At 40.8% G+C, this 27,632-nt stretch overlaps 1 protein-coding gene across 2 annotated transcripts in view; it reads right to left on the bottom strand.

Moving 5' to 3' along the window:
- The window catches only part of NBAS (NBAS subunit of NRZ tethering complex), a 409,249-nt gene that overhangs the window by 7,652 nt on the left and 373,965 nt on the right, over positions 1–27,632 (bottom strand). For both annotated transcript variants that reach the window (XM_077812510.1, XM_077812511.1), the window contains 2 exons: positions 17,115–17,259; positions 7,802–7,930 (listed from right to left, as the gene is read on the bottom strand). In XM_077812510.1, coding sequence (XP_077668636.1) covers positions 7,802–7,930; positions 17,115–17,259 — 274 coding nt within the window. The remainder of the gene's footprint in view (positions 1–7,801; positions 7,931–17,114; positions 17,260–27,632) is intronic.

Here is a 27,632-nt window from a genome sequence, read left to right as displayed (position 1 = left end):
AATACAACACAAAACATCAAGTGGAGATTCACTAAATATTTGAGGTGAAATAGTGTGTTGCTCTCTGAAAATCTACCCAGGTGCGGTCAAGGACACAGTCCAGAACAGGGGTGGACAGGAATGCCTTTCTCACCTCAGTGGCTTCTGGTAGCTCCACCTGGTGTCTATTGGGCAGGTAGATGCTGAGATACATAGTGTTATCAGTGGAAAAAATGTTACCATAAAGAGTGAGGTTTTATCCTTTTCTGTTGATTAATAACATCTAAGCATGCTAGTGACAACATACTATTGCCGATGGTGCATCAGACAGAACAGAATTGAGTTTGTTCTTCCATGTAAGTATTAGTTTTGCACTGTTAGCAAAGGTTAAATGTTGGTTTTGTCCCTGAATTGAACAGGTATGGCTCAAGGACACACAGGGATTAGATCTCTGGAGTAAATTGCTGATATTTTTGCAGTCACTTTTCTGGCCATACACACACTGTTTGAAAAGATTCCAATAAAGAAGAAACTGATAAACCAGGTTGCAAGTCAACAGTCATTAATGAAGGAAGAGGCTAGTTACACAGCTGAAGAGGATCTTAAGGAATATGGAGCTGATTATTTTGGCACAATCACCCAGAATTAGTTGAAAACAAATAACTGTAAATTCCATTTTATTTTCCAAACTTCATTTTTTGTAAATTTTTTTGTTACAAAAGGAATAAATTGTTTTGAAATATAAAGGATCTATCCAAGTACATCAACAATGAATATACAATATGTAAGTAGGCTAAATATCAACAGTTATTTTAGACTAACTAGAAAAAAAGTTATATTCAAGTGCCACTTTCAACTCAAGTCCCTTCAGTACAAGCAGCATTTTTTGCTGACTACATAGGCTCTCAATCTATGGCTGCTTTACCAGTACAGCTACAAACAGTCTATAGAATTATTGTATTATAAGGAGTAAATCAGTCTGAACCTTTGCATGCTGACATAAGAAAGACGACAACACTGAAAGTGTTCTCAGAAATAAGCAACTCTTAAAGAGAAGCTCTGAATCCTACTGACATTCATAAACTACTTAACTGGCTATACTAAGATAAAGTTTTTTAAATTATTCACACACCATATTCACTGTGAGGGGGTACTCTAGTTATTTCTGGTATGTGAAAGATGGAACTGGCAGTTTGCAAAAGGTTACACAATAATAGAGGTGTGCAGTTTCAGAAAAGCTTAAAAATCTGTCTGTTTTATTGTCGGCAAAGGCTGTACATTCCTAGATCAGCACTTCAGCATCATCCTTTTAACTGTAAACATCCATAAAGCTGTCAGCATCATACAACAAATGACTAAATAATACATCCGTACTAGCAAGCAACTGCTGTATTTTTTTCACAGCCATGTTTGTGAGCTGTGCTTGCAGTATGTCAGGGAATCTGACTATTTCATTTTGCCAGATGGCATATTTCCCTCCCTGTTTAATGTAAATGGGAATTGGCCTTCTGCAACAAATCTGAAAACTAAGTATAGCCAAACCCAATTGCTTGACTACACTTGTGGTTTGTTATTAAAAATATTCAAGAAACCATGTAGCCTAAGTTTAACCAGGTTATTAGTCAAAGACAACAGAACACAACACATAGCAATCTTGCAGCATTCACCTTTGTTTCAAAAATATGCATTTGAGATTATCCATATTAATAGTAGCCCTTTTTACAAGGTAGTGAACACTCTGTACATCACCCAAGCTTTAACAGACAAGTCAATACAAGCTTCTTATCTTGTTTTTCTGTGCTATCCTGTACCTTTCTCTTATCTTTGTTTTGACTACCACATTCCAGGTGTCACTGCAGGCATCCTCTAACTACCCAAGGCATAGTGTTCGTACTATGACAGGTTTTGTATTTCCTCTTACCAAGAGCAAAGGTTAGCTACTGAAAAAAGTTATGGGATATTCCTTAGCATGAGCGAAAAGCATTTTGGGTAAAGCACAATTCAATCTGCAACTATATCACTTATTATACTGTCTACAATATTAATGGTTGGTTTCAGAGTAACAGCCGTGTTAGTCTGTATTCGCAAAAAGAAATGGAGTACTTGTGGCACCTTAGAGACTAACCAATTTATTTGAGCATGAGCTTTCGTGAGCTACAGCTCACTTCATCAGATGCATACTGTGGAAACTGTAGCAGACTTTATATATACACAGAGAATATGAAACAATACCTCCTCCCACCCCACTGTCCTGCTGGTAATAGCTTATCTAAAGTAATCGTCAGGTTAGGCCATTTCCAGCACAAATCCAGGTTTTCTCACCCTCCACCCCCCCACACAAATTCACTCTCCTGCTGGTGATAGCCCATCCAAAGTGACAACTCTTTACACAATGTGCATGATAATGAAGTTAGGCCATTTCCTGCACAAATCCAGGTTCTCTCACTCCCTCACCCCCCTCCAAAAACCCACCCCCATACACACACAGACTCACTCTCCTGCTGGTAATAGCTCGTCCAAACTGACCACTCTCCAAGTTTAAATCCAAGTTAAACCAGAACATCTGGGGGGGGGGGTAGGAAAAAACAAGAGGAAATAGGCTACCTTGCATAATGACTTAGCCACTCCCAGTCTCTATTTAAGCCTAAATTAATAGTATCCAATTTGCAAATGAATTCCAATTCAGCAGTTTCTCGCTGGAGTCTGGATTTGAAGTTTTTTTGTTTTAAGATAGCGACCTTCATGTCTGTGATTGCGTGACCAGAGAGATTGAAGTGTTCTCCGACTGGTTTATGAATGTTATAATTCTTGACATCTGATTTGTGTCCATTTATTCTTTTACGTAGAGACTGTCCAGTTTGACCAATGTACATGGCAGAGGGGCATTGCTGGCACATGATGGCATAAATCACATTGGTGGATGTGCAGGTGAACGAGCCTCTGATAGTGTATTATTAATATACTATTAATATTACAATATTACTATTAATATTACAATATTAATGTAATTGCTCTAATACATAGCATATATGTTGGCTAACAATCTTTTACTAAAATTCCACCTAAAGTAATTATGAGAGTGAAAAATAACTAGCAGGAGGCATGCTTTCTGGAGTGCAACAAAAACACTTCCAAACACTACAAGATTTACACAGAATAATGGTAGCCTCTTCTGTATGACCTGCTTTTCAAATACTGCCAAGAATCTCTTATAAATTTAACCTTTCAGGCACTGACCAAACCGTACTCCAACTGAAGTGAAGTCAATAGTAAAACTCCCATTGACTTCAATGTGTGAAAGAAATAGGCCTATATGAGAGGCCTAGTGCAGTGGTTCTCAAACCTTTTTTTCACGGACCACTTGAAAATTGCTGAGGGTCTCGGTGGACCACTTAATGATCTTTGCAAATGTTGTTTGTACCGTTAGCTAACTATTGTAAAGCGCTTTGGAGAAAAATGCTGTATATAAAAGAAACAATTAACATTTTTTGTTCTATAAATATAAGCACACAACTCATATTTTAATATCAGTAGTCTTTCCTGTCTAATGCGATGGATGTGCCCTTTCTCCCCTGTCATGGCAGCCCCCGAACTGAGGCTGAGAAGGAGTGGGGGTCTCTCCCTCTCTCCCGCACCACAGCAGACTCCAAGCTCGGGCTGGGAAGGAGGGGGGGTCTCTCCTTCGCCTCAGCAGCCACAGAGCTGGGGAAAGTCGCCTCTTTCTCTGGCCACTGCAGCCCTGCACATCTCAAATTCTTCCCACCCCACTTCCCCCTCCCATCTACCCTCTATTTCCCCCCAAGGCCACCACTTCACCTTACATGTGCGTCTTCTCCAGGGTCCAGGCACCTAAATAGGGGAGCCATGCCTGTGCGACTCCACTAATTAGGGGGGGTGGCCATTCATTCTCCCATGTGCAGCAGCCCAGGCGTGCACCTGAGAGGGAACTATCCGCGGACCACCTGAATGGAGCTCGTGAACCACTAGTGGTCCACGGACCACAGTTTGAGAACCAATGGCCTAGTGTATAAACTTCCATTTTCTTTAGTGAATATAAATTGTAATATTTTTTTTTACCTTAAGTGGGACTTATATTAACAGGATCTAAGGCACCTCTGTCTCCTTGCCTTGTTGCTGAGAGCAAATTACGCCAGAAATCACATCCAGAATGTGTGGAGACTCTGAGGAATCTGGCACTTTCTGCTCCCTCCAATTCAGCTCAAAGGAGTGGGGGTTGAAGCTGCATTCATGAAGTAATCTCCCATTAATCCCATGGTTTTTTATATTTTGGACGTATATCAGACTTGTGGTTTAGTGACCGATATGGTCAAAGAACCACTAGCAAAAACTGCGGGAGGGAGGCTTTCCAAAGGTCAAGGTTGCCCACCCTTGACCCAGCTTGGACCACATTACTGGGGCACGAGACCTGTGTGTGACACTACACCCAATATTCTTCATAGAAATATTGTTATAGTATGATTATAGCATAACTATGATATGTTTTGTACAAGATAAGGCATGTGAGATATCACTGGAAAGGTTATGATTTGCTGAATATGATTGTCCTATTTGTATGCATGTATCATTTTTGTATCTAAAATTAGGAATATTGACTATACATCTGTACTACAAAAGTGTTTGTACCTGGGGAACACCCACCAGACAGAATGCAATGAGTCTGAACCATTAAGGCGAACAATAGGTCTTTGAAGATGCTAATCTCCCACCTTCCTGAAAAACTTTTCTGGGATGCTACAAACTGACTCATGGCTGGTTTGACACTGTAGGATCATGTGATCAAGTCACCGGTATCATGGACTCCATGATAGAATACCAGTATTTTTCCACTGTGAGGGGAGAACCCACACTGGAAAACAAAGAATTCCTGCCATATGTAAAACCTATTTAAGGCAGGAGACTGACATAATCAGCGTTCGTTCTTCACTGAATCCCCACCCAGGATGACTGCTGTGAACATCCAAGAAACAAAATCAAACGATGGAGCCCAGGCTGGGAAGGTGCCTGGCCTGTGAAAGAAAAGGTGTGAATGAGTGTACACATGTGTTTGGTAAGTAATAATTTGTGCCTATCCAAACTCAACATGAGTTCCGTCTCAAATAACTTTGTGAACTCTGTCTTCTAAAAATGTGTCTATGCATAGAGCACTGCATGGATACAAAATCTGTAACCGCCTCCAATCCATGATCTGCAAAAATGGTCCGCAGATGTGGATATCTGTGGATTTACACAGCTCTATCTATGCAAACCTCTCTCTTCTAGAAAAGGAAGTTAAGACTTGCTGTATCAAGGTGGATAAGGTAGACAGGAGGAGAGCCAGCTGTATAATTCACTCAGTAAATGGAAATCTTGAAGGAGAATCTTCAAAAGGCTGAGAAATAAACTATGCTCCCATTCGCATTCCAGGACCAGTATTTGAGAGAATTAATAATGTGTTGTGTTAACTTCATAAGCTGAATCTTGACTGTGTACATCCAATAATTGATCAATTGTTGATTCCTAATGGAACTTTAAAAAAATTCTTTGTAGATTGTATAATTCTGACTCTTTATTGAAAATTTTGTAGATTAATAAGTAAATGCAGAGAAGCCATGGTTAGCTCTCCTTAAAAGCATACAGAAAGTTCATTCCACATGAACCTTCTTGTATGATGTATTTTGAAAGTTCCAATAGCCAGTTTTCCATAAAACCTATCAGATCTCCTTAACAATAAGTCCTGGTTTCTGCAGGTTATGGCAACAATGGAAATTGTGAAAAATTTGTTATTGTTTATTATATTTTCTGTGGCGGGCAGATTTTTGTCACATCTGGCATAGAAAATTTAGCCTTTTTCACTTCTAACTGCAGCTTCGCATCATGTTCCAGCACATACCCTGGCAATTTCTATCCCCTGAAAGCATTATAAGGCTGAGGGAAACTGAGGAGTAGAAAATTACGAGGTATTGTGAATACTGGGTTCTACATCCTTCTGTTATACTCTCACTAATAACCTGATGGACATACACAGCAACTAAATAAGTATTTTTTCAATTACATCAATGGGTTTTGTATCTTTGAAATGAAGATTACAGGGTTTTTTAAAAATATATTTTAGTGATTTTAACAAAAGCAAGTCAGTCTTTGTCTATGTATGGGTTCATAGACTACAAACACTTCACAAAGAAACTTTTTATGTAAATCTTACAAGGATTTTGTTTCTGAAATCTTATTAACTGACCTTGGAAACTTAGGTACTTTTAAACAAGAACTGAAAAATGGATTTAAACCAAAAATGGATTGAAAGCAAGAAGAGACTGAGCTGAAAATGACAATGATAGGAGCAAGTTTGGATATAGGTTTTTGATTCTCAATCAACCTTTTTCCTCACTGTAGTGAGCCAGTGTAGCTCCCTGTTGCCCCGGAGAGGGATGAGCCCATCCGGGTGCCTGAGTGGGCGGAGCTAGGGAGCTCTGAGCACAGTGGAGTGGGAGGACCTGCGTCCCACCCCACCACTTGTGGGTGGCAGTCTCCCCCTCTTCCAGGTCCTTTAGAGGCCTGGGCCTGCTAACATTTAACTGTTTTCTCAGCCCCTGCCTGAGGGCCTGAGCTACTGACTTGGTTGCCTCACCCTGATCCAGGGCCTGGCCTGCTACTATTGAACTGTTTGTTCAGCTCCTGCCAGAGGGCCTGAACACTTGACTTATTGTTGCCCCGCCCTGACCTAGGGTCTGGGCTTACGGTGCTTGTTTCAGTTGTCATAAGGGCCACTGAGGGAGACTCCCGCGGTCAGACTAATTTCCCCAAACAATATCCGTGTGTCATGAGCTGGTGTAGCTCCCTGCCGTCCTGGAGAGGGTTGAGCCCCGGCGAGCCGCATTACACTCACAAAAACAAATTTGGGCATTGACAGATTCATGATTTTGGTTTTTGTCTGTCTTTTGTTGTAACCTGATGTTACAAAAAAGAAAGTTAAGCAAAAATGATATGCTAAGAAAATTAATCTTGGGATTTGATGATAAAGCTTCTTCTAGTATGATAGTTTCATGAGTTTGAGAGATTAAGCATTTACAAGAACTCCTTGATTAAATTTTTGCTTTGTGTCACACAGTTGCTTACCTACTTTTTCAGATATATACATATGATTGACAGACATACACTTACTTTGGGGATAGCAAAAAGAGTTAAGCATTAAGATACATAAGATATCCCACCATCCCAGATTCTCATTAGGAATTAAACAGAAACAAAATTTGATGGTTTAGAGGCATTACTGATGTGTTGGTCAATGCTATAGTTTAAATTGAACTGAAATTTGCACTTAGAGTGAGATTAAATCCTTGTGTTGTGTGTGAAAAATGTACATCAGCATCAACAAGATTGAATTTTCAGGGAAGTTAGAAGTGACTCTGTTAATATAAATTCGATTATTTGCAAAATAAACTCCACAGGAATAAACAATCCCACCATGTGTATGGAAGAGTCTACAGCAGTGGGCCATTGCAAGTTTTATGCAATATTATGGATTAAGTTATTTTAAAAGAACTAAAACATGAAGACCTACAAAAAATGTACTTTGTAAAACATAGCAGTTTCTGTTCCACCACATTAACTTACAAATGGGTAGCCAGATAATTAAAATTAACAGCGTTTGTGGGTTCTTCTGAATGTATAAAGGATCTTTATCAGCCCTATGGCTGAAGACAAAATAACTTTAGAAAATCTTAATAATGACAACACACTCAAGAGACTCTACTTCCTACATGAAGATAAAAAAGCTATTTTATTACCTGAAACTATGAAGGATAGTTAATTGAACTGCTCATACCTTAGCAACAGCTGTTATCTGCTCCAGTGCCAATGCATGCAGATCTTGGTCTTTGCTTTCTACTAGCAGTTTCAGGGATGGCAGCAGGAGAGACTGGTTAAGCAGCAGCAAACATAATTCCTTTGTACACTGAAAACAAAAAGTAACCCCAGACTGTCAAAACTCAGGAGATACTTAGTAACATTATGCACACAAAATTTTATGAAAAACCTTGTGTGAAATGCAAAATGGAAATAAAACTTTTAAAACAAATGAATTTCCCAGTGGAAAGAAGCCGGTTTGGAAACTTGAAAGCACAAATTAAAAAAGGATGTAGTACAGGGATGTAAGTAGAATGTTTGAGAAACAAGGCAAGCACTGAATACTTATTACAACCCTCACAGAGTTTTACTGAAAGAAGTATGGCGCAATCACTGCTCTCTGTGGGACTAATACTTTTGCTGTGGTCACTGAAACACTGGAAACTGCAAGATGTAAGGTTTCAGAGTAGCAGCCGTGTTAGTCTGTATCGCAAAAAAGGAGTACTTGTGGCACCTTAGAGACTAACAAATTTATTAGAGCATAAGCTTTCGTGGGCTACCGCCCACTTCATCAGATGCATAGAATGGAACATATAATAAGATATATATATATATATATATATATATACACACACATACACAAACAGATAAGTTGGAAGTTACCATACAAACCAGTAGGAGAACACTTCAACCTCTCTGGCCACTCAATAGAAGATTTAAGGGTGGCAATTTTGTAACCAAAGGCTTCAAAAACAGACTCCAATGAGAAACTGCTGAGCTTGAACTAATATGCAAACTAGATACCATTAACTTGGGTTTGAATAGAGAGACTGGGAGTGGCTGGGTCATTACACATATTGAATCTATTTCCTTAAGTTAAGTATCCTCACACCTTCTTATCAACTGTCTACATGGGCCATCCTGATTATCACTACAAAAGTTTTTTTCTCCCCCTGATAATAGCTCATCTTAACTGATTAGCCTCTCACAGTTTGTATGGTAATTTCCAACTTATCTGTATGTGTACATATATATGTGTATATATATCTATATCTTACTATATGTTAAAAGAAAAGGAGTACTTGTGGCACCTTAGAGACTAACCAATTTATTTGAGCATGAGCTTTCGTGAGCTACAGCTCACTTCATCGGATGCATACTGTGGAAACTGCAGAAGACATTATATATACACAGAGACCATGAAATAATACCTCCTTCCACCCCACTCTCCTGCTGGTAATAGCTTATCTAAAGTGATCATCAAGTTGGGCCATTTCCAGCACAAATCCAGGTTTTCTCACCCTCCGCCCCCCCCCAACACAAACTCACTCTCCTGCTGGTAATAGCCCATCCAAAGTGACCACTCTCTTTAAAATGTGTATGATAATGAAGGTGGGCCATTTCCAGCACAAATCCAGGTTTTCTCACCCCCCCCCCACACACACAAACTCACTCTCCTGCTGGCAATAGCTCATCCAAACTGACCACTCTCCTTACAATGTGCATGATAATCAGGGTGGGCCATTTCCAGCATAAATCCAAGTTTAACCAGAACGTCGGGGGGGGGTGTAGAAAAAAACAAGGGGAAATAGACTACCTTCCATAATGACTTAGCCACTCCCAGTCTCTATTTAAGCCTAAATTAATAGTATCCAATTTGCAAATGAATTCCAGTTCAGCAGTTTCTCGCTGGAGTCTGGATTTGAAGTTTTTTTGTTGTAAGATAGCGACCTTCATGTCTGTGATTGCGTGACCAGAGAGATTGAAGTGTTCTCCGACTGGCTTATGAATGTTATAATTCTTGACATCTGATTTGTGTCCATTTATTCTTTTACGTAGAGATTGTCCAGTTTGACCAATGTACATGGCAGAGGGGCATTGCTGGCACATGATGGCATATATCACATTGGTGGATGTGCAGGTGAACGAGCCTCTGATAGCGTGGCTGATGTTATTAGGCCCTTTGATGGTGTTCCCTGAATAGATATGTGGGCACAGTTGGCAACGGGCTTTGTTGCAAGGATAGGTTCCTGGGTTAGTGGTTCTGTTGTGTGGTATGTGGTTGTTGGTGAGTATTTGCTTCAGGTTGGGGGGCTGTCTGTAGTTGTAAGAATGCTTGATAGAGATCTCGTAGGTGTTTGTCTCTGTCTGAGGGGTTGGAGCAAATGCGGTTGTATCACAGAGCTTGGCTGTAGACGATGGATCGTGTGGTGTGGTCAGGGTGAAAGCTGGAGGCATGTAGGTAGGAATAGCGGTCAGTAGGTTTCCGGTATAGGGTGGTGTTTATGTGACCGTTGTTTATTAGCACTGTAGTGTCCAGGAAGTGGATCTCTTGTGTGGACTGGACCAGGCTGAGGTTGATGGTGGGATGGAAATTGTTGAAATCATGGTGGAATTCCTCAAGGGCTTCTTTTCCATGGGTCCAGATGATGAAGATGTCATCAATATAGTGCAAGTAGAGTAGGGGCGTTAGGGGACGAGAGCTGAGGAAGCGTTGTTCTAAGTCAGCCATAAAAATGTTGGCATACTGTGGGGCCATGCGGGTGAGAAAGCCTGGATTTGTGCTGGAAATGGCGCACCTTGATTATCATGCACATTGTAGGGAGAGTGGTCACTTTGGATGAGCTATTACCAGCAGGAGAGTGACTTTGTGTGTGTATGGGGTGGGGGGGTGAGAAAACCTGTATTTGTGCTGGAAATGGCCCACCTTGATTATCATGCACATTGTGGGGAGAGTGGTCACTTTGGATGAGCTATTACCAGCAGGAGAGTGAGTTTGTGTGTGTGGTTTTTGGAGGGGGGTGGGGGGAGGGTGAGAAAACCTGGATTTGTGCTGGAAATGGCCCACCTTGATTATCATACACATTTTAAAGAGAGTGGTCACTTTGGATGGGCTATTACCAGCAGGAGAGTGGGGTGGAAGGAGGTATTATTTCATGGTCTCTGTGTATATATAATGTCTTCTGCAGTTTCCACAGTATGCATCCGACGAAGTGAGCTGTAGCTCACGAAAGCTCATGCTCAAATAAATTGGTTAGTCTCTAAGGTGCCACAAGTACTCCTTTTCTTTTTGCGAATACAGACTAACACGGCTGTTACTCTGAAAATTACTATATGTTGCATTCTATGCATTCGATGAAGTGGGCTGTAGCCCACGAAAGCTTATGCTCTAATAAATTTGTTAGTCTCTAAGGTGCCATAAGTACTCCTGTTCTTTTTATAAGATGTAAGGTAACACATCTATGACATTTCTGTAACTCAGTTATATAGTCATAAAGGTGGAATAAAATAAAGAAGGAATATAACAGCTCCTTATATCAGAGTCCAGCACTGTAAAGCTATCCCAAAAATCTTGTCAAATGTCTGTTACTGAGCTCTGATGCAATATATTAGTTTCTCCATTTTAATATGAGTTTCCATGTTTTATTATCCTGCATGAACTATCTGGCATTACAATTTTGGTATAGTGTGTCCTCATACTGAGGCTGGCAACAGAAAATGATGCTTAAAAAAATAAAACACCGAGTAGGATTACTTCCAAACCCTTATCTAGGTCTACTCTGGTTAGTAACAATGTGAACCTTTATTAGTCTTTATCTTACACATGTATCTTATATATTCATCTACTATGGTGTATAAATGAATTACTGACCCATTTTAAAAAGGGATTACTTTACCTCAAAAATAAATGATAACTTTCCCTTTATGAACAACAAACTAACTTGTCCAGAGTGACCAGGTTCAAAGATATAGTTTACTTGTATCCCTCCCCGCTATACTTTGTTTCTAGTGAGAACAATTAGGGAAATCACACAACAACAGTACTCCATCTGGTTAGTCTGTGCATTATATAACATAGATATTATTACAATATCATTTTAGACATCCACAGACATGCTCTGTGCTTCAGAAAAACACTTAAAGACATTGCACCTGCCCCAAAGAGCTTACAATGTAAAAAGGGAACTCAAATGTTTAATTTTTACCATTTAAGTTCAAATTTGATTAATCTGGTGCCCGAAAGGTGCTGATAAATGTAGTCACACCCTTGGGGTAGTTATATAACCTCTAACTTAAAAAAAAATGGAAAATGATAAATTGGAGTATTATATACATATTACATACATGAGATTGCTGTTACGGATTGAGATCTTAAAGTACGGTATCTACTGACATCTTTTTTCCCAGCCAATTTGTTTTCAGATAATTCAGGCACTCTTCAGTTACCCCCCTCAACTGCATTTCTGACAGCAAAATATTAATTTAATTGTGATGCATACCTCAGAATGCAACATAACTATAAAATTACACTGTGCTTGGTAAAGTTCATGGTAGTTATCAAAAAATCTTGCAAACTTCCACTGTTCAGAGCCGGACTAAATGACACAGTAGTAAAAACGTCTTTGTCTCGTCTACACTAGCACATCACCAGCAAAGCTCCAATCAGGAAAGAGTTTACACACAAAAAACAGCAGACACAGGACTACGAGCAAAACATCTTCCAAATGCATTCACCAGTTGCCTGCACTGCAGTTCAGCAGACAAAAGTTGAGAACCTGGTACACTTTGCTATCAACTAAACTTCTCCTTAGGATATCAAGTAAAACATTTTTTTTTTATTATTGCAGCTAAGCAGAAGTTGGTGAGCCTAACGAGAAAACAAAAGGTTTGTAACACACTGAGGAGATTTTGTCTTTTGTTGCCAAAGAATAGACAGAAGTGTGTCATAAGTGTTTATCAACTTAAGCAATGGCTAAGTCTGCAGTTGACAGGCTTTGCTTTCATTGAGAACTAACATTACAGGAACAGGTGAAGAGCAATATTGAAAAGACTATAAAGGGTGAGGCAAAATTAAAAATATTACACCCATTAAGCCTTTGATATTTTGATTTTCTCCTTCATTTCTGCCAAACAGCAACATACTAAGGAGATTACAGAATGCAAACTTAGCAATTTATAATTCTACAAGTCCCTCTGTGCCTGGAAAGCACAATTTATCACCATGGATACCCCTTTATGTTAGGAAAAATAAATTTTGAGGGTTGTAGGATGCACAACCTGAGTGTAACAGCAAGTTTATAGTTCTGGTAACATTTGATATCTGAAAACCCATCAAAACCATAAGAGAAGAAGCAGTGCCATAGGGAACAACATATAACTATAAAAAAAGCTTTCAAAAGAATTCCCCCCCCCCCCCAAAAAAAAATCACATTTTTGTACCTTAAGGTAGTAGGAGGAGAGAAGGAAAGGCAGATGATTTAAGTGCACTGTTAAACATAATTAGGTACAGTGAGCATTTCTAGGAAATAACTAGGAAAGCAAATGACTAGGAAAATGAAAAGGTGTTTTTAAAACACTGAACTGCTGAATTACAATTTGCTTTCTTATTGAAGTGATTTAAAATATTACAGAAAAAATGCCATCAGATTATGTCAATTTGAAAATGCAGTTAATGTAGGTATTAACATTAGTATTTTTGCAACAAATAAATTTCAGGTCAAACAGGTATTTTAGCTACAAAAATGTTTATTATCAACTTGCATCCTTTGCAAAATTTTACATAGAATACCACATGGTGCTGAAAAGAATTACATATAAGCCCCAATAATTCCTTATAGTTAGTCTTTAATGTAAAGCCATATTTAGTACCTTAATCATTGGGAGTATTAATCTTGGTAATACAAATATACATATTCAACTAATTTTAAAATGGTACTATTTATGTATTTTAGATAGAAGTAATAATACACCCTTCTTAAAAATTAAGGTCCCAATTCAGCCAAGCACTGAAGCAAATGCTTAATGTTAAGCCCATGCTTATATCCCAGTGGGAATACTCAAGTGCTTTAAGTTAAGTACATGCTTCAGTGCCTGAATTGGGTTCTAAAGAAGCTTATCCTACATTATGGAATGGCTATATCTAACCTGGAACATTTTATGTTTAAAGACACATGTTTGAGTTTTTTTTAAACATAATTCAAGAACATCCACACACATTTTATGATTATTTGTATAAGAAGATTGTTCTTGAACTACTGACTTTGCATTCTGAGGTTTAGCCAAGAGCAAACAGTTACAGTTGAAATACAAAATGAAAACACAGACACAACCTTAGCTGGATTTCTGAATGTAATGCTAGTACCATATTTGATTAAAAACTATAAGTTGCCATTACAAGGCCTTCTACATCTAGTATATGCTTCCGGTACTAGTTGTTGCCATCAGTGAAAGGCAGGATTTTTTTTAACCCACTTAGCCAATTTGATCAATGCTGTACTGTATATGCACTGGTGCAGAAGGAAGGGAAAATCACTTTGTAAATTTTGCTACTGTAATTTCACATAAAATTCTCACACCTGGGTGTTCTTCATTCAGCATGAGCCATGCAAGAAAGTCTACTAGCTCTTAAGATCTTCACTCCTGGAGGCATAAGACTCAGAAGTGACAATCATACAAGTTTAGGGTTGCAAGAGACCTCAGGAGGTCATCCAGTCCAATCCTCTAAGCAGGATGAACCCCAACTAAATCATCCCAGCCAAGGCTTTGTCAAGATGGGTCTTAAAAACCTCTCAGGATGGAGATTCACCACCTACCTATGTAACCCATTCCAGTGCTTCACCACCCTCCTAGTGAAATAGTTTTTCCTAATATCCAACCTAGACCTTCCCCACTGCAACTTGAGACCATTTCTCCTTCTCCTAGTTCCCCAGATTCTCCTTATTCCCTTTTTTAAAGATGGGCACTATATTTGCCTTTTTCCAATTGTCCAATACCCCCCCCCCTTTGGATTGCCTCGAGTTTTCAAAGATAATGGCCAATGGCTCTGCAATCACATCAGCCAACTCCCTTAGCACCCTCGGATGCATTAGATCCGGCCCCATAGACTTGGGCATGTCTAGCTTTTCTAAATAGTTCTTAACCTGTTCTTTCACCACTGAGTGCTGGTCACCTTCTCCCCATACTGTGCTGCCCATTGCAGCAGTCTGGGAGCTGATCTCGTCTGTGAAGTCCGAGGCAAAAAAACATTGAGTACTTCAGTTTTTTCCATCATCTGTCATTAGGTTGCCTCCCCCATTCAGTAAGGGTCCCACACTTTTCCTGACCACCTTCTTGTTGCTAACATACCTGTAGAAACCCTTCTTGTTACTCTTCACATCCCTTGCTAGGTGCAACTCCAATTGTGCTTTGGCCTTCCTGAGTACACCTCTGCATGTTCGAGCAATATTTTTATACTCTTCCCTTGTCATCTGTCCAAGTTTCCATTTCTTGAAAGCTTCCTTTTTGTGTTTAAGCTCACCGAAGATTTCACTGTTAAGCCAAGCTCGTCACCTACCATATTTGCTATTCCTTCTGTACATCGGGATAGTTTCTTCCTGCACCCTCAATAAGGCTTCTTTAAAATACAGCCAGGACTCCTTTCCCTCTCATATAAGCCTCCCAGGGGATCCTGCCCATCCATTCCCTGAGGGAGTCGAAGTCTGCTTTTCTGAAATCCAGGGTCTGTATTCTGCTGCTCTCCTTTCTTCCTTTTGTCAGGATCCTGAACTCGACCATCTCATGGTCACTGCTGCCCAGGTTGCCACCCACTTCTACTTCCCCTACCAATTCTTCCCTGTTTGTGAGCAGCAGGTCAAGAGGAGCATGGCTCCTAGTTGGTTCCTCCAGCAATCCTGCAATTATGGTGTCTTTAGAGAAAGATTTCTTCCTGACCTCAGTGAACATCCCGGTCATCAGTGAACATCCTGACATTTAAATGCCTTTTCAATTATTGTCTTTAGACTTCAGACCCACAAATGCTACTGGTGGTCAAAGTTAGCCAATCTTTTTTTAAAAGAAGCAGCTGATCTATGCTTCTCTCGCCACTCAAAGTATTTAATAGGCTCCAGTGACAGATTCTGCAAAATGCAAGTTTTGATCAAATAGTTTTAGCAATGGTTCTTAAATTACCCTACATTACTTTTTCCACAGTAAAGGTTTGTATACACAAAAGTTGTACTGCTTTAACTGCTATGCACAAAAGTTATGTTGTTTTTAACTATGCTGATACAGTTAAAGCAGTTCAGCCTCCTAGTGTGTTATATCAGTATAAAGGCACTTTATTTCCGTATGGAGAGGAGAATAAGCTACACTAATATAAAGACACTTTTATACAAGGTATAACATGCACATACTAAGGGTTGTACTGGTATAATTATATTGGTAAAAAATTGCACCTCTAACTGAAACAGTCATACCAGTATAAAAACTGTGCACAGACCAGGCCTTACTGATGCTGAATTCAACAGTAACTTTATTAACTAAAAAGAGATGATCGATGTTTGACCTTGGCGTAACCCTCCTATCAGGAGGAGATCTGCTGTGGTAGAACCCTGATTTTCTATTACATTTGTGTTCATAAGTCACTTAGATGTTTTAGAAAATTCCACCCTAGGACCTTAACTTTGGTTTGGCCACCCTTAATCAGATTGAATAGTACCTTCCTGCAGGAGTAATCCCACTGGTTTTGATCAGAACTACTTGTGATATAAAGTATTACTCATGATGACCATCGGGCCCTTTGTCTATCCCATGCACTGTAATTAAAAATTAAATTTGGCTCTCTCCACAAAATATATTTGGCACTCTGCTTTACTGACTTCTTTTGGCAGCAAGTCCCAGAAGTGGGTTTTAAGCTGCATAAATACAAGTGTCCCATTTGTTTTACAATGTATTGCCCTTCAAATTCTACAAGAGACTTCTTGGTTTTGTATTAAAGTGAAAAGAAGCCTCTGATCCGTTTCCATTACACTGCACATAATTTTCATGTTGGCTATTTTCAGGAACAAAGACTGTGGTTATGTGAATCTCACTGTAAACGATGAATCAGGATAATAAAAGAAGATGTCTGGGAATAATTCCAGAGAAGTGTGAAGATTTTTAATCATTTTTTTAAACCTGGTATGGTTAGGCTATGATGCATCAGTATGAGATGCTGTGGCACTTTGGGACATAAGAGAGGCTTGTATGGAAGAGAATACACATAATTAATTTAGGAAGAGGGAATACTAGAGTACTTGTAAAGAAGAACTGCTTGTAAAATAAAAGCTAATTAAAGCCCAAATATTTCAGAACCTCCTCATGGACAACTTTCTATGTTTAAGAAGTGGCAAGTTACTGGTGTTTATCTTTAATAGTTTTTGCCAAATAGTACTCAAGTGCGGCCAGTGAAGCTATATAAGGAGCTTTAATAGTGATACTGCATCCACTGTACAAGGTGCAGGTATATCTGCAAGGTACTTGAAGTTACAACTCACCTCTACGGGGAGCATGTGCTTAGTCTCATACAAAGAACGACAGATCTTCAAAATTTCATTTCCCATATTCTCTTTTTGCTCAGTTGGGCATCTCGATAGCATGACTGTCCCTAGTTTCACCCATGGATTATTACTCGTGTATGCGCTAAAAAAACAAACAAACAAGAAAACAAAATTCAGAAAACTATTTCAAAAAATTGCAAATAAAAGCATGGTATAATAGTATGAAAAAGTGAAAAGATCTGGGGCCAAGTAGGGATGTGATTCTAAAACTGCTCCATGTAACTTAGAGCAGCCTTTGGACTACTCTGAATTGCAACTGTGAATTAGCATAATGGAGCTCTCTCTCCCAAACCCAACATGGAGAATGTTTGGCACAGGAGTGGGCACTGCTGGCTTTACACCAGCTGAAAATTTCCTTTCATTGGAAGTGGGATTCTTAATTTGGTAGTTTCAGCAAGATTCTGACCTCTTAGTCCCTCTCAGTGATCAGATAATCCAGCTCCTGGTTTTTCAATGAAAAACCTTTACCTCAAAATCACTGACAAAAATCAACACCCAGATCCAAATATGTAAATATAGGAGGAATAGTTACATAGTTAAAAACAAACACGCACCCTTTCTGCTTGCAAACCCCATTAATAGTACATATAAATTGGGTAAAGAGGTGAACCATGTTGTCAAGGTTCCTCCCCCACTCTGAACTCTAGGGTACAGATGTGGGGACCTGCATGAAAACCTCCTAAGCTTCTCTTTACCAGCTTAGGTCAAAACTTCCCCAAGGTACAAAATATTCCACCCTTTGTCCTTGGATTGGCCGCTACCATCACCAAACAAATACTGGTTACTGGGGAAGAGCTGTTTGGAAACGTCTTTCCCCACAAATACTTCCCAAAACCTTGCACCCCACTTCCTGGACAAGGTTTGGTAAAAAAGCCTCACCAATTTGCCTAGGTGACTACAGACCCAAACCCTTGGATCTGAGAACAATGAAAAAGCATTCAGTTTTCTTACAAGAAGACTTTTAATAGAAATAGGAGTAAATAGAAGTAAAGAAATCCCCTCTGTAAAATCAGGATGGTAGATACCTTACAGGGGAATTAGATTCAAAACATAGAGAATCCCTCGAGGCAAAACCTTAAGTTACAAAAAAGATACACAGACAGAAATAGTTATTCTATTCAGCACAATTCTTTTCTCAGCCATTTAAAGAAATCATAATCTAACACATACCTAGCTAGATTACTTACTAAAAGTTCTAAGACTCCATTCCTGGTCTATCCCCGGCAAAAAAAACCCATAAAGGCAGACAGAGACCCTTTGTTTCTCTCCCTCCTCCCCGCTTTTGAAAGTATCTTGTCTCCTCATTGGTCATTTTGGTCAGGTGACAGTGAGATTACCTTTAGCTTCTTAACCCTTTACAGGTGAGAGGAGTTTTCCTCTGGCCAGGAGGGATTTTAAAGGGGTTTACTCTTCCCTTTATATTTATGACACATGTACATATGCAACTGGCTATTAATAAATAAATAAATTAATACCCACCATCTAGCTCTCATAGATTGTGAAGTGCTTTCAGAACTACTGCTGAAAGCCAATCAGATACACCTGTTACACATTTAAAATTCGATCCCAAATACCCTTTTTTTCTGCACAGAATTATGAACAATGGTTATTGTTCCAAAGTCAACATGTGCCATGAGATATATCTACCAGAGCTATTACCTATTCTCAGTCTAAGGCAAAAACATGGATAAAGATACCACTGTGTGGGAAGTGTTGAAAAATGCTGACTTTTTAAATGGCAGTTACCGACATGAAGTACTAATGAATGACAATGCAATTAAGGAGGAGATTAGAAAAAAGCTCACATTCACTTTAGATTGTTAATAAAAATATTGCTCGGGCATGTAGGAATGAAATTAGGAGGGCCAAATCGCACCTGGAGCTGCAGCTAGCGAGAGATGTTAAGAGTAACAAGAAGGGTTTCTTCAGGTATGTTGGCAACAAGAAGAAAGCCAAGGAAAGTGTGGGCCCCTTGATGAATGAGGGAGGCTAACCTAGTGACAGAGGATGTGGAAAAAGCTAATGTACTCAATGCTTTTTTTGCCTCTGTCTTCACGAACAGGGTCAGCTCCCAGACTGCTGCGCTGGGCATCACAACATGGGGAATAGATGGCCAGCCCTCTGTGGAGAAAGAGGTGGTTAGGGACTATTTACAAAAGCTGGACGTGCACAAGTCCATGGGGCCGGACGAGTTGCATCAGAGAGTGCTAAAGGAACTGGCGGCTGTGATTGCAGAGCCATTGGCCATTATCTTTGAAAACTCGTGGCGAACGGGGGAAGTCCCGGATGACTGGAAAAAGGCTAATGTAGTGCCAATCTTTGAAAAAGGGAAGGAGGAGGATCCTGGGAACTACAGGCCAGTCAGCCTCACCTCAGTTCCCGGAAAAATCATGGAGCAGGTCCTCAAAGAATCAATCCTGAAGCACTTACATGAGAGGAAAGTGATCAGGAACAATCAGCATGGATTCACCAAGGGAAGGTCATGCCTGACTAATCTAATCGCCTTCTATGATGAGATTACTGGTTCTGTGGATGAAAGGAAAGCAGTGGATGTATTGTATCTTGACTTTAGCAAAGCTTTTGACACGGTCTCCCACAGTATTCTTGTCAGCAAGTTAAAGAAGTATGGGCTGGATGAATGTACTATAAGGTGGGTAGAAAGTTGGCTAGATTGTCGGGCTCAACGGGTAGTGATAAATGGCTCCATGTCTAGCTGGCAGCCGGTGTCAAGTGGAGTGCCCCAGGGGTCGGTCCTGGGCCGTTTTTGTTCAATATCTTCATAAATGATCTGGAGGATGGTGTGGATTGCACTCTCAGCAAATTTGCAGATGATACTAAACTGGGAGGAGTGGTAGATACGCTGGAGGGCAGGGATAGGATACAGAGGGACCTAGACAAATTGGAGGATTGGGCCAAAAGAAATCTGATGAGGTTCAATAAGGATAAGTGCAGGGTCCTGCACTTAGGACGGAAGAACCCAATGCACAGCTACAGACTAGGGACCAAATGGCTAGGCAGCAGTTCTGCAGAAAAGGACCTAGGGGTGACAGTGGACGAGAAGCTGGATATGAGTCAGCAGTGTGCCCTTGTTGCCAAGAAGGCCAATGGCATTTTGGGATGTATAAGTACGGACATAGCGAGCAGATCGAGGGACGTGATCATCCCCCTCTATTCGACATTGGTGAGGCCTCATCTGGAGTACTGTGTCCAGTTTTGGGCCCCACACTACAAGAAGGATGTGGATAAATTGGAAAGAGTCCAGAGAAGGGCAACAAAAATGATTACGGGTCTGGAACACATGACTTATGAGGAGAGGCTGAGGGAACTGGGATTGTTTAGTCTGCGGAAGAGAAGAATGAGGGGGGATTTGATAGCTGCTTTCAACTACCTGAGAGGTGGTTCCAGAGAGGATGGTTCTAGACTATTTTCAGTGGTGGAAGAGGACAGAACGAGGAGTAATGGTCTCAAGTTGCAGTGGGGGAGGTTTAGGTTGGATATTAGGAAAAACTTTTTCACTAGGAGGGTAGTGAAACACTGGAATGCGTTGCCTAGGGAGGTGGTGGAATCTCCTTCCTTAGAAGTTTTCAAGGTCAGGCTTGACAAAGCCCTGGCTGGGATGATTTAATTGGGGATGGGTCCTGCTTTTGAGCAGGGGGTTGGACTAGATGACCTCCTGAGGTCCCTTCCAACCCTGATATTCTATGATTCTATGTCATGTAACCGTGGTTTTTCATAACAGGAATAGCAAAATATCACGATTTATGACAATCGGGTCAATGTCTCAGTCAGATTATGCCAAAGATTTCAAGCTCTAATCCATCTATTTTTAGGCACCTCTATAAATGACCTAAGTTTTGGAGATGTTAAGTACCACACTGAGGTCAATGGGAACTCCAAGCACTCAGCACTTCTGAGAAGCAAAAATTACATTTGGATTGTAAACTCTTTGAAGGAAATATCTGTGCCTGTAAAGTATCTAGCACACATTGGTCCCATAAAAATTATGATAAGAGTCTCCCCCCACAGATACAGTGCACACTCATTTGGTGAAATCCTCACCCCCTCTCTGTTGGGAAAAGGAATGGAGGAGTGTAAAGGGGCTCCAAAACCAGTTCTGCATGGGGGGAGGATTCCTTTGATCTAGGAACTGAGGAAGGCAGCTGTATGTTATCTTCCAAGGACCCCCGTACTGGCCTTGCCTTAGAAGGTGTGCTGGGGGTGGGAAGAGTGTGTTGGGAACAGAGCTGTAGCATGTAGTACTACAGAGATTCTGGGAAGTGCTGCAACTCGCATGCAGCTGGGGACAGGCTGTCATAACTTAGACAGACCACCAGGGGGACACAAAGGTGGCTTAAAACCACCACAGGCCCCTCTGCCCCTAGACCAGGGGTGGGTAAATTTTTTGGGCTGAAGGCCACATCTGGATGGGGAAATTCTATGTAGGGCTGGGGCAGGGGTGCGGGAGGGAGTGCAGTGTGCAGGAATGGGGTCAGGGCAAGGGTTTGGGGCAGAGGAGGGGTGCGGGGTGTAAAGGGGGCTCAGGGCAGAGGTGCGGACTGTGGGAGGGAGCTCAAAGCAGGAGGTTGGGGTGCAGGAGGGGTGCATGGTGCAACAGGGGCTCAGGGTAGGGAGTTGGGGTGCAGGAAGGGGTGAGGTGCAAGCAGGGGGCTTGGGACAGGGAGTTGGGGGGCAGGCTGCAGGACGGCTTCATGCTCCAGCCCAGCGCCGCTTACCGAAAGTGGCTCTGGGGTGGTAGCGGCGCGTACCAGGGCCAGGGCAGGCTCCCTCCACACCTGTCCTGGCCCCATGCTGTGCCGCTCTGGGAAGTGGCTGGAACCAGATCCCTGCGTGGCCCCTGAGGGACGGGGGGGCACAGGGCTCCGCACGCTGCCCTTGCTACGCCTCAAGGTACCTCCCCCAAAGCTCCCATTGGCCATGGTTCCCCGTTCCCAGCCAATGGGAGCTGTGGGGGGCGGTGCCTGGAGACAAGAGCAACGCCCAGGGACGTGGTGCCAGCTGCTTTTGAGAGCGGCGCGGGGCCTGCGGCACCACGTGAGGCAATCCCATGGCCCAAATCCAAAGCCCTGAGGGGCCGGATCCAGCCTGTGGACCGTAGTTTGCCCACCCCTGTCCTAGACTGTAAGTTCTGTGCTACACCTCTTCAAAGCACAGAGCAATATCTCAGCCTTGATCTTGAAGAATCAACTTTTGCCAACAGATATATTTGCCAGTCAAGAGACAGAGATGGAGAAAAATATGACCTCCTCATATTAGCAGTGAAAAGCAGGAAAAGGGTTTATATGTCTTTGAACCTATCTTCCAATTACACAGGAAGTTTTCAAAACTAATTCAAACTAAAATGAAAAACCATAGTATGATCGACTGATACCCACTGTTAGGATATAGATATTCAGGCCTGTCTGTAAAGGCCTATACTCTAAGAATTTAGGTGTATTCTTATCACTTGGCTAGTGATAGAGGTATAAAAGGAAGAATCAAAATCACTGCCTGCTGGTGTAAGGGCCTTCTCTTACTGTGACAGTCTGAGGCCCTGTTCTTAGGCTAAGGCCTTTGGCTAAGCAGCAGAGGCAGCCATAAGCTGGGAAGCAAACAGTCACATCCTCACATTCCAAACTAGTCACACTGAAATAAGGTGCTATTCGGCTGTTAGGAATACAATCCTGTCCTGTATTCCTATCACCTCCAGAGAAAGGGAAGTGCCTAGAAAATGTAAAAGGAAACTTAGTTTGATAGCATCCTGTCTGGCGAGAACTCACTTATCAATAGCTGGGATGTGAAATCCTCACTTCTGTATTGTTTTGTCATTATAGTTCCCACTTTGCTATTGTTTGTCTGTATAATCTCTGTCTGGTTCTGTGATTGTTCCTGTCTACTGTATAATTAATTTTGCTGGGTGTAAACTAATTAAGGTGGTGGGATAAAATTGGTTACATAATCATGTTACAATATGTTAGGATTGGTTAGTTAAATTTTAGGAAAATGATTGGTTAAGGTATAGCTAAGCAGAACTCAAGTTTTACTATATAATCTGTAGTCAATGAGGAAGTGACGGGGGGTGGGTGGGGGTGGGCATGTGGGTGTGTGTGATGGGAACAGGGAATGGGGGTAAGAAAATTGGAATCATGTTTTGCTAAAGTGGGAGATGGGAACAGGGAATGGGGGTAAGAAAATTGGGATCATGTTTTGCTAAAGGGGGAAATGGGAACAGGGAATGGGAGTAAGGAAGTTGGAATCATGTTTGGCTAAGGGTAGGAATGGGAACAGGGACACAGGTGTAAGGCTCTGTGGTGTCAGAGCTGGGAAGGAGGATACTAAGGAAGGAAACTGGAATCATGCTTGCTGGAAGTTCACCCCAATAAACATCGAATTGTTTGCACCTTTGGACTTCGGGTATTGTTGCTCTCTGTTCATGCGAGAAGGACCAGGGAAGTAAGTGGGTGAAGGAATAAGCCCTCTAACACCCACTGGAATTGGATTCATTATAAATCAAGTCACTCATAAGGTACCTACTGGCATACATGCTGTTTAAAACAGCAACTGGGAGGTACCTTGGAAACCTTGCATTGTTAATGTTGCTATTGGGTGGTAATTGGTAAAAAATACAATCATGGATCATAAGTAGTAATTGTACAGCTCCAATTACTACGAAAAGAACTAAACAGCTCATAACAAAAGAATCAGGCAGAAACACAGCCCAAGCAATAGACTCACAATGTCTAGTGAAAGATGAGAAATACTGGCTTCAGGTGAAGAGGCTATTCTATCCTGATCTGTGTAACAGATAGAGAGATACTAGTAATAGTTACATTTGAGTGAGAAATGACTAAAACCCATTATCTTTATTCTTTCTTGACAACTTAATTAAAGTATTTTAATCAGTCATAGTCAATGAGCATTCACTGCTGCAAGCCTTGCTGCTATCAGTACAGTCCCTCCCCTTCTCTTCTTCCAACCTCCTGGGTCAAACCTACGCATAGTAGTTAATATAGAAAACCATGATGCCAGACTGTGTAGAGCAGCTGCTGCATAACCCACAAGAGAGATAGAGGAAGAATGCTGCAGCTCCATCATTGTCACTGGCTAAATTAATAGCTTATGCTGTGATTCCAGGATCGGACTCCTGAGTCATCTCAGGACCCATATGTAAATCTGGGGTAGAGATCATCCTCAAATTGAGGGATTGGCGACAACAAGCTTCTGCTGCCGGATCTGTCTCCTGCTTATGATTCTTTCTGTCCCGAATGTTTTTTTTTTAAACTTTATAGGTGCTGTCTCCTTAGTAAATGAAGAAAAACTCTATTTTGTTTCCTTCCCCTAATGGAAAAAAAAAGTCACCCTTCAACGTGTGGAAGAATTTAAAACAAGAAATGAACAGAAACCAGAACTAGGACCCTAAATTTTCCCATGTCTTTGTAAAGGCTTGCTGCTAAGATACATGTCTAGTCCTGTGCTAACTCTTCCCAATATTATAGAACTCATTAGGTTACAGATGTAATAGCCATATAAGGACATAAAGACCCATTGTTCTCTCTAGCATATTCTCAAGCATTTTGTCCAGTTTTGTATTAAAAGCCGGTTGGGAGTTGGAGGATCACAAAGGCATTATTCGGTTAGTAAGAATTTGACATTACCAAACAGAATTTATCATTTGACTTTCATCTTCCCTTTGTTGCATGATCTATAAGTATAATCAGTTTCAAATTCAAAAAGGGAAAAATATTTGTGTGTTTCCTATTTTTTTTTTAACCTGAAAGACATTAACATTTCATTGCTTTGGCCATGAATGTGACACTTGTTTACACAGCATCATCAGTTTTCTCTATGATGACTGTGTTAATCAGATATACTTTCCCAGGTGTTTGATTGTCAAGTGATGGATTGTGATTGGGGATGGATGACCTACCTTGTTAAAAAATAAAACAAACGGAACAAACTGATAAACGATACAGCAATAATTGATCAGGACCAGATGGTATTCACCCAAGAGTTTTGAAGGAACTCAAATGTGAAATTGCAGGACTACTAACTGTCGTCTATAACCTATCATTTAAATCACCTTCTGTACAAATGACTGGAGGATAGCTAATGTGATGCAAATTTTTAAAAAGGGCTCCAGAGGTGACCCTGGCAATTACAGGCTGCTAAGCCTGACTTCATTACTAGGCAAACTGGTTGAAACTATAGTAAAGAACAAAATTATTAGATACATAGATTAACACAATTTGTTGGGGAATAGTCAACATGGTTTTTGTAAAGGGAAATCATGCTTCACCAATCTACTAGAATTCTTTGAGGGGGTCAATAAGCATGTGGACAAGGGGGATCCAGATGATACAGTGTATTTAGATTTTCAGAAAGCCTTTGACAAGGTCCCTCACCAAAGGTTCTTAAGCAAAGTAAGCAGTCATGGGATAAGAGGGAAGGTTCTCTCATGGACTGGTAATTGGTTAAAAGATAGGAAACAAAGGGTAGGAATAAATGGTCAGTTTTCAGAATGGAGAGAGGTAAATATTGGTGTCCCCCAGGGGTGTGTATAGGGCCCAGTCCTATTCAAGATATTCATAAATGATCTGGAAAAAGGAGTAAACAGTGAGGTGGCAAAATTTGCAGATGACACAAGACTATTCAAGATAGTTAAGTCCCAAGCAGACTGCGAAGAGCTACAAAAGGATCTCTCAAAACTAGGTGACTGGGCAACAAAATGGCAGATTAAATTCAATTTTGACAAATGCAAAGTAATGCACATTGGAGAACATAATCCCAACTATACATATAAAATGATGGGGTGTAAATTAGTTGTTACCACTCAAAAAAGAGATCTTGGAGTCACTGTGGATAGTTCTCTGAAAACATCCACTCAATGTGCAGCGGCAATCAAAAAAGCTAACAGAATGTTGAGAATCATTAAGAAAGGGATAGATAATAAGACAGAAAATATCATATTGCCTCTATATAAATCCATGGTTTGCCCACATCTTGAATACTGCGTGCAGATGTGGTCGCCTCATCTCAAAAAAATATATTGGACTTGGAAAAGGTTCAAAGAAGGGCAACAAAAATTATTAGGAGTATGGAACAGCTGCTATATGAGGAGAGATTAATAAGACTGGGACTTTTCAGCTAGGAAAAAAGATGACTAAGGAAGGATATGATAGAGGTCTATAAAATCATGACTGGTTTAGAGAAAGTAGATAAGGAAGTGTTATTTACTACTTCTCATAACACAAGAACTAGGGGTCACCAAATGAAATTAATAGGCAGCAGGTTTAAAACAAACAAAAGGAAGTTTTTTTTCACACAACGCACAGTCAACCTGTGAAACTCCTTGCGAGAGGTTGTTATGAAGGCCAAGACTATAACAGGGTTCAAGAAAAAATTAGATAAATTCATGGAGGATAGGTCCATCAATGACTATTAGCCAGGCTGGGCAGGGATGGTGTCCCTAGCTGCTGTTTGCCAGAAGCTGGGAATGGGCGACGGGATGGATCACTTGACGATTATCTGTTCTGTTCATTCCCTCTGGGGCACCTGGCATTGGCCACTGTCGGAAGATAGGATACTGGGCTAGATGGAACTTTGGTCTGACCCACTGTGGCCATTCTTATGTTCTTAATGGGAAGAATTTAATTCAGGATAGTTATTAATGTTAATAGTTAAGAACTGAAATTTAAAAAAAATATAATCTATACTATTTAAATCTAATTTTAAATAAAATGTAATAACAAAATGACAATTTGCTGATTGTAAAATGATGAAAACCAGGATTAGTTTGAGTTCATCCTTTAGTATCAAACATATTCATCCTGTGAAAAAAAATAAAGAGGGTAAGTTCTTTTCACATATTTAATAGACTAATGGCAGAGATATAATAATTATGATTTGTTTTTAATTTTTAGGAGCCAAAAACTCTTTAAGGTAACAAGTCTAGCAATTTTTGTTATTTTTCTTTAAAACAGGGGTGGCCAACCTGTGGCTCCGGAGCCACACACGGCCCTTCAGAAGTTAATATATGGCTCCTTGTATAGGCACCGGCTCCTTGTATAGGCACCAACTCCGGGGCTGGAGTACAGGCGCCAACTTTCCAGTGTGCCAGGGAGTGCTCACTGCTCAACCCCTGGCTCTGCGCCCACTCCACATCTTCCTGCCCCCTCCCCTGAGCCTGCCATGTCCTCATTCCTCTCCCTTCCCTCCCCCCAGAGCCTCCTGCACAAAACAGCTGATCAGGAGGTGTGGGGAGGGAGGGGGAGGTGCTGGGAGCAGGGTGGGGAGGTGGAGCTGATCGGGGGCTGCTGATGTATTACTGTGGCTCTTTGGCAATGTACATTCATAAATGCTGGCTCCTTCTCAAGCTCAGGTTGGCCACCCCTACTTTAAAATAACTTGTTTCATAAAAGAAATAGTTATTTTTGACTTATATTTGACCATTTCTGGGAA

Source organism: Eretmochelys imbricata, chromosome 3 (genome assembly GCF_965152235.1).
Source record: "Eretmochelys imbricata isolate rEreImb1 chromosome 3, rEreImb1.hap1, whole genome shotgun sequence".
NCBI classification, from domain to species: Eukaryota; Metazoa; Chordata; order Testudines; family Cheloniidae; genus Eretmochelys; species Eretmochelys imbricata.
The sequence above is the reverse complement of the archived record's forward strand: the minus strand, read 5'-3'. Positions and strand labels throughout refer to the sequence as shown.